This window comes from Lissotriton helveticus, chromosome 12 (assembly GCF_964261635.1).
Source record: "Lissotriton helveticus chromosome 12, aLisHel1.1, whole genome shotgun sequence".
Taxonomy (NCBI): Eukaryota; Metazoa; Chordata; class Amphibia; order Caudata; family Salamandridae; genus Lissotriton; species Lissotriton helveticus.
The window spans coordinates 869961390-869977022 of NC_136073.1; the positions used below are offsets into that span (position 1 = coordinate 869961390).

Below are 15633 nucleotides of genomic sequence, written 5' to 3' on the forward strand. Positions count from 1 at the left end.
TATATATATATATATATATATATATATATATATATATATATATATATATATATATATATATATATTGAGCACTGAAACGCGTCAGGCTAAGATCGACATCAAGCTGTGAAAAGGACTCATCCTGCGTGGTACAGTCTTTACTGAATAAATGGTCATTTTCCAGTGGCTGTCCGAGTGCATCCTTGCCTGCACAGGGGGAAGAGATATATTATATTATTGATATATATATATATATATATATTATATGTGTGTGTGTGCCCCACATAATAACAAGCATTGGGAAATTCAGTGGGCCTGGCCTTGGCAAAATATATATATATATATATATATATAGATATATATATATATAATATATATATATATAATATATATATATATATATAATATATATATATATATCTATATATATTATATTATATATATATATATCTTGCCAAGGCCAGGCCCACTGGATTTCCCAATGCTTGTTGTTATGCAGGGCACCAGTCCATGTAACTATCACGAACAATACAAGTCTCAATCCAGGCCTCTAGAAGTGGCACTCAGAACCGGACAGCTCTGTTGTCTGCTGTGTGCATACATCCTTGCACCTTGCAATGGCGTCTCCCGCGCCACCCTCTGCTGCGATGTGTGTATGGTGGGAGGACTTTAACATATGGGGTCAAATACCCATCTCTAGAAAAGGCCACGTTATCAGACATACAAAACGTGTGTACAACACACACACTCGCCCATGATGTCGAATGGTGTTTCGCAATAAAGAGCTCAACAAAAGGGGTGTCAAGTTCTGCCTTCACAGTACACTCTACATCCCACCATGTCCAGATCACTGACCTTTATTTCCCAAAATTCTTAAGCCTAGATGTATCTCATCACCCAAGACCATGTAGGACCAACACAACAAGACCTACAAACATGGTGTAGCTTTAAGCACAGCAGCTACAGAGGACACATGTGCACAGCTCTGTTGGGGGCATAGGCAGCACGGGTGCCCCAATGTGCACATCTGTAGGAGCGGGTGCAGCTTTTAAGGTCTTTACAACAAATGAAGAATGCACAGGCCCCAGGGTCTGCAGGGCAGCTGAAGAGGCCATATTGAACCCAGGGTTGGGAGCTCAAGCACAGAGCAGACATTTTAGAGCAGTAGCTATAGAGGAGTTTCTCCACCTTCTTTCCACCATCATCATCTGATCACATGCAGAGCTTACACAAAACACGGCATGACGACAGCCCGATACCAGCCTAAGAACTCATCCCATATGGTGGAATCTATCACGACAGCACAGTACAGGACTGCGATGCCTCAAGACAGGATCTTACCTTGTAGCGGTGCTACGACTTACCTGGGAAGAGGTGAGATGTGGGGAATTAATTATGATTTCAATCCATTACATTTATCAGAAAAAGACAAGTTTTTTTCCACGTTACATAGTAAAAACATGCTAAAGTTGAATTGAACATATATTTGTATTGTTGTGCGTGTTGAGACCAAGCATTTTATTATTACCACTGACCCGAAATGATTAGACCCAGGGCAGCATTAGAGTGTTAACAAGTCAATAAATGTAGTCCATGGCACATGACAGTAAGGGCTTTGAAAATTCAAAAAGATGACATTGTGGCACTTAAAAAAATAAATAAAGTACAGACAAATGAGGCGCTGAGCGGGATAGCCTATAAGAAGCGACGCTGTGCATAGTGCAAAGTGCTACAAGAAGTACATGGAGCGTGCACTGTACAGGGTTCGTCGTGCTTTAGACTGTACTCTGCAGAAAAAAGCAGAGTGTGCACACACTTTCAAAATATAGAATCTAGTGTAACATGGATGATGGAGAACTCCATTTTAGATTTGATTGTGCAAGTTAAGAATTGTAACGCCATGCTTTATAGTATAATATCCCCAGTGAAATGGATATGTGCTATATGCATTTCATTCTTAATCAGTTCTATATGTATGAACTATTAACGTTTGTCTAACTTCCTATTTTACTCATATCATGTCTCTTTTTACAAAAAAACAGATACCTTATAACTATCAGACTTTATTAGGGGTGTGTATGTTGACGACTACTTTCGTATAACTGTATTTTTACATTTACTGTGTAATTATTTAAAAATGCAAATGTATAAAAAAAGATTGCATGGGTGCCGTGAACTGCTAACACGCGTGGCGCTGCAGAATGCGCATGAAATGCGTAATAAGATGTAGCAGTTCTGTTGCTGGGGAATGAGCCGATACCACTCAGACAAAATGATTAGACCAAAGCCAGCTCTGGCCCCAGTGAAGGTTAGCAACAATCCAGGTTAGTAAACCGAATTAAAGTCCATGATTCAGCAGTCGTGCTTCAACCACTAGTTTTTATCGTGGATGGGCTGGCAAGGCGACTTTATCCATACCTGAACTCCAATATGATCACGAACTGTGCTACGAAGCAAGGACCAGGAGGGCCATTCACCATGCGGAAGGGAAACATTCCATTCACCACCAAGCACTCCAGCACTCATCCTGGCTGAGCAGTAGGAAAGACGTAGTTAAGCAAAAGGAATGGCAACAATTAAGTTACAACAAAACAGAAAGCGTCCTGCTACGGTCACCGACCCAACACCTCAAACCAGAAGAACTATGAAGATTTCAGGGGCGAGGAGTGGCTACCTTTAACAGAGCAGGATTAGGAGCTGCCCTTTGTACACTTTGACCTGCCAGCAGCATCCCACATCACAGATTCTCATTGGGTCAAGTATACTGGCATCACCCTCCCATTCCTGTACACTGTGGGTAACACTGAATTTATGTTTACATCAGAAACCTATTGTAGGGTTAACTACAGGGGGCCAAAGGAAACCAATACACCAGCTCTGCAGCACTGAACGATTCAACATTTACACTTCAGAAAGTCCTTACAGAAGAAAGGATGAAAGTTATTAATTACCACAATAAATCATGCTCACTAAATTTAACTTTTATTGCACTTCAAATTACAGCCCAACCGTCTAATGCGAACACATGCCTGCGGTCCAAACCCATTGAATTCACGTGGAGACTAATCTTGCATTTACATGTGTATACCTTCCTACCTCACTACTCCTGGACTACCTGACCTCTGCAGCACGTGCAACGCTGTAGATCTGCAAAGGTTGCATCACATGGGTGGAACTACATAGTCTGGGACACCGCTACCTCTTGCCTTGCAAACCGGTCACAAACACTCCAGGCCAAGTGTATCTGCAAGGAGAAGCCTGCCTCTACCTGCAAACACCATGCACAAAGACTAGTGGTTGAAGCACACTGTGCCCTCTCGAATGGATTGAGTTGAGCGACCGCCACCCATGTAGCGGTGAGCTGGTGATTCGCTAGCCGCACGCTTGCAGTATTTCTGATTCTTCCCAGGAGGAGAATTACGGTACTACCTACCTAGCGTCCACAGTGCCAGCTCCAGAGGGCTGTGTTCTGTAAAAATAAACAAATCCACCGCTTTGAAGGAACCACATATTTATCTTTGAGGCAAGTGAAATGATAAGTTTGCTACATGACATAAACAGCGTTGTTGGGCGAAATGCCAAGTAGCCCTGGTGTGAAATGAAATTCCCTGGAAACTGCAGCAAAGTGGAATTTCAATTTTCAATCACAAACATCAGGTGTATTCTCAATAGCTGTATTTCTCTTCTCAACAGGTCTTTTTTTACTGTGGGTGCTTTAATGTGGCCCGGTTGGTGGGTTCAGATTAGTGTGAACATGAAAGCCTTTACGCTTGACACAGATATTGGGTAATGCTTTTCGCTCTTTTCGGAAAACAACACATTTTCTACCATATTTCCATGTGTAAATATTCCCCCCAAGTCTTTGTTTACAGACTAGGCTTTTGTACATTGTCACACTACTCTCTTGCTCCTACAGGTAGCCAGAGGTAACTTCTAAATGTTACTTTGATAACAGTATCTTCTTTCAGACAGAATCCTCTACTGAAGATCACATGGTGTGCTCTAAGCGTCCTGAAGCAGAAAACTAACAGTTCTGAGCACATGGCAGTCATCGATTGATAATACAACAATAACCACATGCCGGCATGTTGACCACCGTTGCGAACATCATAGCATAGACTCGATGGCACAGGAGCCGAAGATGGAAACTGCAACCAAGTGAAGGATGCATTATCAAAAGAAAGTGATGGCAATCAGCCATGTAGGAAGTCCTCACGTACTTTGAAGCTTCACAAATCCAGAATATTTTTGTACTGCAAGACCCCTTAATTAACAGCCACCAGAAAACATGTGGCTAAAAGCCTAAGTTAAAAAGCGCTAATGGCAGCTGTTGGGGAGCCGACCTGGGAGGACTGGTAGCAGATACTAGAAATATCTATAAAAACATAATTGCCCACCACTGTGGGGCACAAACACACTAAAGGAAGACAGGGCACAGTATCAGGAGATACCCATGGACAACACCGGAAACATGGAATCCGCGACTGCAGATAGTGGTGGGCAGGAACATGAACCCAGGCACAGCAGTAGGTATTGGTGGATAGGAAACATGGGCTAAGAGACAGCAGTAGGTATTGGTGGATGGGAAACATGGGCTAAGAGACAGCAGTAGGTATTGGTGGATGGGAAACATGGGCTAAGACACAGCAGTTGGTATTGGTGGACAGCAAATATGGACCAAAAGACAGCAACAGATATTGGCAGGCATGAAACAAGGAGCTGATTACAGCAGTAGGGATTGATGGACAAGAAACAGGAGCCCAGGTGATGGGGAAATACTGGCACCCTCCCAGGAGCAAATGAATGAAACCCACCAGACATAGCAGGTTTGCACTGAAACTGAGTGAAATGTATTTATTGGTACCAAAAGCATGCATCATTGCTAATTAGCAAGGGAGAAGTCAGATCTGCCACCTTAGGGGCTCTCAGACTGCTTCTTCCCAGAGTGACAAGTTTCTAGCTGTTATATACAGTTTGAAATGCCATGTCAGTGGAACTAGAATAAGGCACCAAGCCAACTATGGCTAACATGGATGCGCAATGTCTGCACCATGCAAATGATAAACAGCCAGGTATGGGCAGACCAGAAAGGCTGGCTCGGCACTGTGTAAGCAACTTGCACAACCAGAATAAGAAATATCATGTAGTCAGGACAAGCAAAGTGACCTCTAAGGGGGTACAGAATAGCTTGTTGAAGCTTGTCCAGTCAAGGTCAGATAGGAAGCCCTTTTGAGCTCCAGGCCTCAAGTTAATGCGAAATATCTAATCATGATATCTTTTGAAGTGCATACACATGAATTTGTATGGATATTCATATATATATTTTGCAACACCAGGGACAGCTTTAGGGATTGGTGGACAGGGAACATGGGCCCGAGATAGCAGTAGGGATGGTGGACAGGGACGATGGACTCGGAGATACCAGTATGTTGTAGCATTAATATGGCACTGGGGGACATTTCCAGGTGTCTGGGTAAAATACAAACACAAACTGGAACACAACCTAGGCACAGGAGTACACAGATCATTGTGTTCACTCTATTCGTTCTTTGGACCACTGTTTGCTGCTTCTTCCTCAGGGCTGAGAAGATTGAAGCCCCAGTGAATACTTGGGTAAACAGTAATGTCTGCACGCACACATCACAAGGAGGTCCGTAACCGACCAGCAGCGAAAAACTGACATGTAAAAAAAAAATAGTTTGAGATTTTATGATGTAACATAACATCAGAGCTTCCTCTTTGGATAACTGAATCTCAGCTATGCTCGATTATCACTAACACAGCCTAAACAAGCATAGGTATACTGCTAAATCGCAGGAAAAAAATTAACCAAACTCACTCTACTGGACTTTAGACTGAGTTTAATCCCCAGTCTTGGAAGAAATGCATTACTTTAATCACACATTAACAGACACCTTTTACCATATCAAGACAACAAGTTATATTGTCCTAAGATAACACTTTCAACCGTGCCCTCTTGAACGGAGCCGAAGAATAAAGCTCTAGTTCAAAATGTGACTTGAGGAAAATAAAAGCAGGAATCCCACAAATTCAACTTCCAAGGTGCACTAAGGTTTCAAATTCCTCTGCCAAAGCCTATCTCAGAAATTTGCTTGAGATGGTATATGCTTGACTAGTGAAAGAGTCATCTCACCCACGTTAACAAAGTGCCGGTAAGAACGCTCCAGCTAGGGGACCCCAGTGAAACAGCACAGCGGGCAGGCTCAAACACCACCACTTCCATCTTGCACAAGTGTAGGGCGCAACCAAGTGCAGGACAATTTATGAAGGGGAGTCCAAGAATTCATTCACCAGTGCCTAATTGTTCTAAAACTACATTTGCATTTTTTTAAATGGAGTTTCACAGTTGAGAGATAGAACCTTCTTCACAGAAAATGTATTAATATTATATCTCTCACCGTGTGTTAACTTCCGAATACGATGACATAAAATGGAATCCATAGATGGCGGTCACAAAAAGGAGGATGTTGGCTTACGGACAATGTCATTTCAAGTAATACAGACTCCACATTTTGATCGAAAACCTTTATGCTTTCAACAAGTTTCCAAATCCCTAATACTAGATGGTAGAATAATGCACAGCAACTAAGACACTAGATACTCGCACATCAAAGTATTTTTTGTCCTGAAATGCTGTGCCTTATCCTGTCATTTAGTTGAGAGAATCAGAAAAAGTTTCCTTTAGTTTCAACAGGAGGTGGTGTCGATAGGCCTCATTATGACGCTGCCTTTAAGCCAACAATGCTCACATATGTGGCCTCCATTTTTGATGAATTTTCTGGCTCATCTGTGAACTAGCGATCTGCGGGGAAAACTTCAGCCCTCTACTCTAGGGGCGCTAGGTTTCATGATGAGGTCGTTGGGGGAGGAACCTGGGGAACACATTTCGCCAGACATCGAAGAGTACTTTTTTCCATGGGTCCTCGGCCAGGCGGGAGCAGAGCTACCAATGTCAGAGATGGGTTTCGATGATGACCATTTTATGGCAGAAGACACTCGGGGAAACAATATGTTGTGTCAGTGGTTGCAGAGATTACCTCTTATGAAACATTTATGTTTCAATCTCTACCCATGAGTCTGGGAGCAATACATCTCCACCTTTTCCCCAAGATTGCCAAAGAACACTCCTGCTTACTACTGTTTCTTGCAACAACTTGGGGCGTGCCCGTGCCATGCGTCGCTTGCGACTCGTCAAATAGGTTCTTCATCTTCTGCATCTTTCTTGCTGAGCTTCCTTCACAACTCAGGTCACTCAGCCATTTTATTAATGTGCTGGAGGCGCTCTGAACATTTCCAGCAATTGTACATCATAGCCCAGGTTCACTGAGCCCACCCCTCAGTTGTAAAAAACAATATAAATACAGCCTAACCACAGTCTTGCACAGTAGCAAATTGTTCATCTGGTCCTGCTATCCATAAATGAAATAAAAACAACAAACTGATAATTTGTTGCAGTAAAAAAAAAGATATTTAGGGTAGAATGGGGCTTTTCTTAAAGCAATAATGATGAGCAGCAACAAAACCCACAATTTTAGAAACAGTCTGACTTACAAAGGTGACGAGGTAACGCAATACATGGGGAAAAGGCTACGCGATGGGATATTCGTGGTCTGGGCACTCAGACGTACCTCCAAGGTGTAGGCCTGCTCCTAAGAGTACGTCGAAATCAGTAACTCTACAAAATGTGTTGCCATACCATAGCATTGTTTCTGTTACCATCTCTCCCTTGACCCCACATGGTGGAAGAAACATTTATGAAATAACAATTTTGTTGGAAAACGCCACTAACATTCATTTACCTTCCTCCAACATTTCCTGTTAGCTTTCCATTCACACAGAGAGTAACACTAATACTTAATTTCCATGTTTTATCTTTCACCTTAGGAGTACACATAATATTAACAATTTGGAGTTCTCTGGCTCACTGCAAGTAATTTAATTTAGCATTCTACGGTATTCCGGATATGTGCAATTTATCTCTACTGTAACGTGAAGCAGGTGATTCCCCGGATGGTTCTCAAATTTAAGGGCCGTGCCAGATTTTCATGATATCCCAGTAAGAGACCCTCTTGCGTGTATAAATGTAAATTGGAATCCTTAACACAGTCTTTGTGTAGCCGGAAAACATGGCGTGACTGCAGTCTCCGAGGACCAGAGTTGGAAAGCTGTGATGTCAAGAGGTTTTAGAATCTGGGCAGGAGGAAATATGAAAACCCTCAAGTGTCCTTTACCATGATAATCCGCAAGGTCATTGATGGATTGGGGGCAATGGTGGCTTGGTTGGCAAACACAGACAAGGCCGGAGAGCGTGATTTAGTTAATCGAAGGCTCTGTTTTTCTGGTGTTCCCAACCTAAGTCTCAGAACCTGGGCAGAAAGGAGTTTTGGGCCTACCCCTCAAGAACATCAGAAGACTGAAGGACACCTTCTAATTGTGAGTTACTATGAGGTGGCCACAGCTGTGGTTGCCTAAGATGGTACATTTGCTTACATACCAACAATGGGCTCAAACCCTTCTTCGGGCAGAAGGCGGCTAAGCAACAAGCCCTCTAGAGAACGTTTACTATTATTCTGTATTCCTTCGACCTTCTCAAACCAAATACCTTGAAGTTGTAGAATCGTCTGAAATGAAACAAGGGGTGATGCAATAGAGAGGAGACTCCAGGTTGCCTACCTAGGAATGAACACCACATTGTGAAGGTAATTCTCAAATGCTTTCCGGAAGCGCGAATCTTCCTGCTCCTTCTGTATCTGTAACTCTGTTTTGGGACACGCGCAGCACTCGGAATGACAATCTTCGCTTTCGCTCCGATTGTTTTTGTGGGGATCCTCTGGCTCTTTGTCGGGAGACCATACCCTGGAAGGCACTTTTAACCCTGGTGAGAAAATAAAAGTAAACTGATCAAATAGACAAAAAAGGTCAAATCCAGTCATTGTTCTGAACTAGTAATAGCTGCTTTCTTGGGTCTATCTCGGGGAAAGGGGCTACCATCAGCGTTCATCTCACATCAGATGAAAAATTAGACCATCAATTACACCAGACAAGAAAAACACCATGGCTCTGAAGCTGTTTGGGCCGTTTACAAGGTGTCAAAGTGGTTGCAAACTGAGAAGAACACAAGATAAGCCACTGCAACGAATTTGTTTCAGAAGAAGCAATAACTGGAGATGTGAAGATTCAAAGTGGTTGCTGAACAGATTGTAAGAAGGGAAGGTCGGTGAAGATTTCTTTCAGGGTGTAGTGTATCAGAAGGACACAGCCACCTCCTTCACACCAAAGCTACAGTTCTTCAGATCTACCCACCACTACATTCGAGAGGAGCCAGGCAGCACCCACCAGGGTCTTGTCTCCATAGGCACATAGGCACAAACACAATAAAACATTGAGGACAGGACACTTCTACCACACTCCCAACTTTACACAGAAGACAACCACAAAGCACTGCGCACACACACCGGAACTGCCTGGCATACCATACGTCAACATGCACACATAGGTGACCAGGACAAAACCAAAGAAAAGACTAATCAACTTCCCCACCCAGACGCTGGTGGACAATAAAGCAGATCACGGTTGAGCCAGCGGACGCCCTTGTATTTTTATTACCATTTATCATTGTGGCAGAGAGTGTGAGAGGGCTCTTATTTATGCAACTCTGTGTCTATCATCCCAGGGGGACACTGGGGCACAGTCGTGGCCTGCCTTATCCTAGTCCACCAGCAGTAGTACGATGAGGCGAGTTGCTTCACTAAACACTGGTATACCAGGGCCAGAGCCTGAAAAGAAATTTGTCAAGTGGACACCACCCTATGACGCCTCAAAGATGTGTAAAAAACATGATATTGACTAACAGTATCACCAGTGGCGGCTCACCGGCTATGGTGGAGAAGCGTCGCAACCCGCCACCAAAAAACTCCTGTTGAGTCTTGAGGGCGGGCCCTGGAGGGTGACAGCACTGAGGGGGGTGGTATGTGCACTTCCTTCACTGCGCATGATGGTTTGGCTGGCCGTCTCAGGCAGGCCAAACCATCATGGGCATTGACAGCTCTTTCCAACCCCAGCTGCATTGCTGGAGAGAGCAGGCACAGGCTCCCAGTCTGTCCTGGAGCGCTAATCGAGTGCACTCAGGCCAATCCTCAAGCTGCTCTCATGTGAGAGCAGCTTCAGGATTGGTCTCAGGGAATTCTCGGAGCCTGTGCCGAAAAGGAAGAGCAGAGGAGCACGGCGCGGCCGGCTGAAGGTACGTTTTTTAATTTTTTTAGACCCCACCTCCCTTTGCGACCCTATGGTCCCTCTCACTCCTCCACCCCGTCAGACCAACTTACCATCCCACCACTAGTCAACAAAAACCAGACGCTATAGTGTATCACACTAGAAAGAAATGGATAGCAGAAACCTAGTTCGCAGTGGACAGCCACTCGCCAGCCTGTCGTACTCAAGAGGCGCTGCTGGTCACTGATGATGTAGTCTGAACAACAATTTCTCATTAAGAATTTGTATATTTACAACAATTCTTGGCTACATTGACAGATGGACATAGCGGCCAAGTTTTCAGTTTGGTTATGTGTGACATTCCCGCGTAGTCTTCGTTTGTTCTGATTAAATGACAGAATAATGCACCGTACTGCACAGATCTGTAACACAGATGCTCAGTACTGGGATAAATCTACTCTGCCAACCTGGAAGGAGGGGGGGCAGCATCTTAAAGCACATGAAAAGTGGTAGACAGCATAAGCAATGTGTTAATTCAAAGAGGGGTCTTGCATGTTGTGGCATGCCTTAGCAACTGATTGCCCTTCTTCCACGCCAATGTGCTACAGTCTCACCCCAACCAATGATCGAACAATCAGAACCTTCATATCTCGCCCAAAACACCCAAACTCCATCAAGATTATAGTCTTTTGACCCACTTGACTCCGGTCACTCAAACTCTTTTCCATCCTGTGATCAGAAATGGCCCCTCCATCCAGCAATTCAAGGTTCCCTTAAAGAATTGCCTCCTGGTACTGTAAGAGAAGTTCTAACCCTGCCTCTCAGACACTGTACAGAAGGAGATTTTCATGATTTTGCATCAACGCCAACATCTGCCTGTTTTGCATTTTGTATACACAGAAGGTTTCAGTTGTTTTGTGTTCTTGTGTATATGTCCCTGGGCTTTACACTCACAATGTCTACAGCTCTCATCAAATACTCCAAACCTGGAACTACATGAAGGATTAGATATTGCGACAACAAACAGCAAAATATTTTTCAGGCCCAACAATATTTTCACTAGTGTAATGAGACTTGTTTTTAAACCATGAACTTTAGCAAATGCATCCTCCAAGGATTGGAGGATCTGTTGACTGATGGTTAATCTGGGATTAAAACATTATGATGAAAATAAATACTGGAGAAGAGGTTAGACTGAGCCCTTGGTTTTTCTTCAGAGTTCAAATGATATAGTTCTGTATGGGATGCCGCTCTAGTTCATATTATGAATACAAAAAAAACTGAATTTCTCTTCACCAACATCAGATGCCAGGCACTGCACCATCCTAGTGTAAACCTTATTTGCACAAAATCTAGAGCAGGTAAACACTCACCTTTGTGACAGTAGTCGAGCTCGTACAGCTCGCTGTCCTCGAGCTGTTGATACCAGTACACCAGGTAGTAGGTCACGTTACCGTTCGGCTCGGAGGGCGACTTCCATTTCAAAATTATTTCCGAGGAAGAATTGGAAATTGATATGGGATCTATTGGAACGGACGGAACTGCAAAGCAAAAGGAAAATTGAATTTGTAGAAATAGTTAAAGATTTCAAGCAACATCAATGCACAAACTATGCATGGGTGAAATACAATTTTCAATCAGTGTCACAAGCATAATTTGTGCCGAGCAAAGCAAAAATTGATTTTGTGCACGTTCTGGACTGTTAGAATTATCTTTATTCATAGGTTTATCGGTGCAAATGTTGTTTCAAAGTTGTACTCCATCGACACAAAGTTTGTAAAGCCCTGGGACAGATTTCTTGAATGGAGATTTCCTTGCAGGGTTTCTATGCAATGGGATAAGAGCACTGATGACCTGGAGGGATGGGAGCAGCTCTCGTGGGATACTTTTAGCTCTTCATTGATATCTAATCGTAGGGATATGACTGACCTACAGATATATGACGGAGGAACAAATGGATTTATACCTTAAGGCAGCAAAGTACCGTCGGAGCACTACAAGATGCAACAAGCACACCCCTCGCACCCACAACACCACAAACATCTTGCTAGGTCGCAACAGCTTAACTTTCACCACAACTTAAACAAACACTCTCCACCAGGGGTGTGTGTTCTTGTACGGACTCCTGACGAATACAGAGCTAGGGCTGCGGATGGCCATGTCAGCTAAACAAGGGGGTCGGTGTGAGAGGATCATGAAGCAGAGTTAGGGTGTAGGTGTAAATAACAGCTATTACCAACAGTGGCTTCAATATAATTGGCATTACAAGGGCCGGTGACACCCTACTGATGTAGGCCTGAATCTGCCCCGGTCCTAAGCAAGCTAAAATGATCGGTCATTGAATGCATGCCGACTGAGCCGTTACCAAAGCAGCTAAGTGATACGGAGGAAATGCAAAGAGAACTCAGAAGATGTCCAACCGGTTGCACAGCCATTCTACCTGTTGTGTAGTTCCTATTAAAAGTATACAGGATCTGCGTGTTTAGACAACATGCACTGTAGGATTGGTGTCAGACGAACGCCTACCGGCTATGTTGGCCCTTTTGTACCAACTAGCTCCCTGTGCCACTAGAATCTCCTCTTACCAAGGAGAAAATAGTTCTTGGCAACCATTGAATATGACAACCCTGATCCCCCAGGACGGTGGAAACAAAATCCTACCTTTCGCTCTGTCACTCGTGCTTACTTAGTCTGTCTCAGAGAGATACACTGAATAAACAGGCTAGTCGTTTTAAATAAGCATTTATTCAACAGTTGTTATTCTGTTGTAGAATAGATGTGCTGCAACAACCTTTAGACAGTATAAGATATAAATGATTAACAGTACTATAAAGGTAAATGGATGGTATCGTTCTACCATCTTGCTATAATCATGAATACAGTCAAGTATATAAAACACATGATAAAAGATGCATACTCCTACGATGCCTCCCTAACTAGATGTACCCGAGTGTACCTAGCATGGGTGTAGGTGTTAAGCCAAGAGTTTGTCTAGGATTTAGTCAACCCCATTAGGTGAAATGTGAGACCCCGTCCTGGTCTCGAGTTGGACACCCCGCGAGGGATGTTAGACCACTGCGAGCTGTAGTATCTGCATGCAGGAACCGCAGCATCTCTGGTCCGTGTGTCGGCCGGGAAGTCTCGGCCTCCTCTAACTATCTTAGCAAGATCAGATATATTTATACCCATAGGTCTCCCCAGGGGTCCCACCTTGCTGTATTACTGTGTTGGCCTAAGGATGACGTCAGGTATGAACTTTATACATAGATTTTATACAGGAGATGGTAGTCCTGCTGTGCTTCCAAGAATCCTCATTCATAATGCATGAGATTTCGAATTAGGGGAAACCTGCGTTCCGAATGCAGTGTAATATCTAGGTAAAAGGTCAGTCCTTGTAAATCGTGACAAGTGTAATGTAGGGAGAGAATATCGGTGATGGGTAACATCAGGGGAGAGGGGTTGGCCTAACGGCTAAGGCGCTCGACCTCGGACCTGGGGAACTCGGTTCGAGTCTCGGTAACGACGCCAAAAACCCCCTGTGATTCTGGGCAAATCACTTAATCTCCCCGTGCCTAAAATGAAAGTGTGTCCTCATGTAACATAACTGGTGCTATGTAAAGCGCTCTGATAACTGATTCGGTTCGGTTCTAGTTCGCGCTATATAAAACTCTGCAAAAAAAAAAAAAACATCTTTACCGAAGCCTATATCATGGTACCTATATGGAATCTAACATACCCACCTCCTTTGCACCCTGGTCCTGGAGTCTCCTGAGGTAGCAGTCTGTATGTCCAAGTAGCACTCTTTCAAAAACAGTTCCAAAACAAATGAAACATGCACCCCATAAAAGCACATTCACAATTGTAAATGGCTGCTCACCCGTCTCATTGGTCCGGATGTAAATGATTTTGCTTTTCGCTCCATACGTCCTGCGTTCGTCAGAATGGGTGACCAGTGTTTTCACAAAGATGGCGTACTGTGTCCAAGGTTTCAAGTTACGCATTAAATACCCAGGCTGGGCTTGTGTGCTCTTTGGGTCAGTGGTACGCGCTGGTGGGTCGATATCCACCACTGTCCAGCTATTGGATCCGCAAGCGTCCTGTCCATCAAACTCAGTCACGTCTTCATTCGGGCTGTTGAGAAAAGAGGAGAGGGGCATATGAGCCTGAAAAGCAGTCATTTATTTGGTATAGTGCATAGAGGAGGGGCTGGTGTTTCCTTAACCAATACAAGAAACACAATATTTATCATGCCAAAAGCTGAAATATTGACAGGGGTGTGGCATGGGATTACAGACACAAGTAGGGTGACTGTAGAGGATGCAATGTTGTGGTGATTAAGTCAGTAGTATGCTCGGGAGAAAACAATGAGAAGCTTGGCGTATCTCAAATAACTCCCTTCAGTCTCCTTAAAGTGACTTACTCCATACAACTAATTTCTAGGATTAAAAGGGATAAGGAGCATAGCCATAAAAGTAGAATCACAAACTGATCGAAAAAGGAGAATCCTAAACAAATTGTAAGGCTGAAATTCTGTTTATATGAAGCAACACAATCTAGTATTGAAGCAAACATTTATTATACCAGCACCATTAAGAGATTTCAGAACAGTGGTTATAAATGTGAACGGTCAACAAAAGTCATTCTTTACTTCACTAACATTTAGTTAAAAGTAATAAAAAGAGGATTACATTTTGCAATGTAGAAGAAAAAGGTTAAAACAAAGCAATAATCAAGTTGATACTTGTTATTAATTAAAATGAAAAGTGGATACTAATTTTGCTTGTTTTACATTTAGTACAATTTGGAAATGAGGCAAAATTATGGTTACTTTGAAGTAGAATATGCAAAATAGGGAAATAGAAATAGTCTTGTTAACCAGCAAAAATATCAATAGTTTTTTTTTCTTTTGATACTTTTTTTGCAACTAAGCACTATCCTGTTTTTGACAAAGGCCAAAAAAATTGGAATAACTAATGAAACTATACTTTAAAAATGAATTGTTTTGTTAAGTGATAAAATGTAACAAAGCTGGAATCGGCTACAAGTTGTGTGTGAAATGTGTCTTTCAGAAGCCAGTTGTTCTGAGGGTGATCTGCATCTCTGAAAGCTAGAAAAAAATGGCAAAAATATTTTTTAGGGTGAAGTCTTGAAGACTGCCACATGGTGCAAGCATGCACTGGTGATGCCCGTCTTTAATGGGCACCACTCAACCCTCAAATGTGCAGTCGTTCTTCTAGGGGCGCAAAGTCGCCTGCACAGACGGTCATTGGAGCTTTTGTCTTACATCTCGACAGGGGGCACTTTTTCTGAGGGTGCCAACAACTATGGGGAGAAGATTCAAAGTATGCATGGAGAGGCAGAAGGCAAAGAAAATGCCGGACCCACATGAGAATAGGGAGAACCTATGGGGCGGGCATGCTA

The 15633-nt window shown here is 43.2% G+C and overlaps 1 protein-coding gene across 1 annotated transcript in view; it reads right to left on the reverse strand.

Moving 5' to 3' along the window:
• INSR (insulin receptor) overlaps positions 1-15633 on the reverse strand; it is a 305153-nt gene that overhangs the window by 41172 nt on the left and 248348 nt on the right. Inside the window, exons 8-10 of the mRNA XM_078670766.1 lie at positions 14090-14343; positions 11586-11753; positions 8674-8875 (exon numbers count right to left, since the gene is read on the reverse strand). Coding sequence (XP_078526892.1) covers positions 8674-8875; positions 11586-11753; positions 14090-14343 — 624 coding nt within the window. The remainder of the gene's footprint in view (positions 1-8673; positions 8876-11585; positions 11754-14089; positions 14344-15633) is intronic.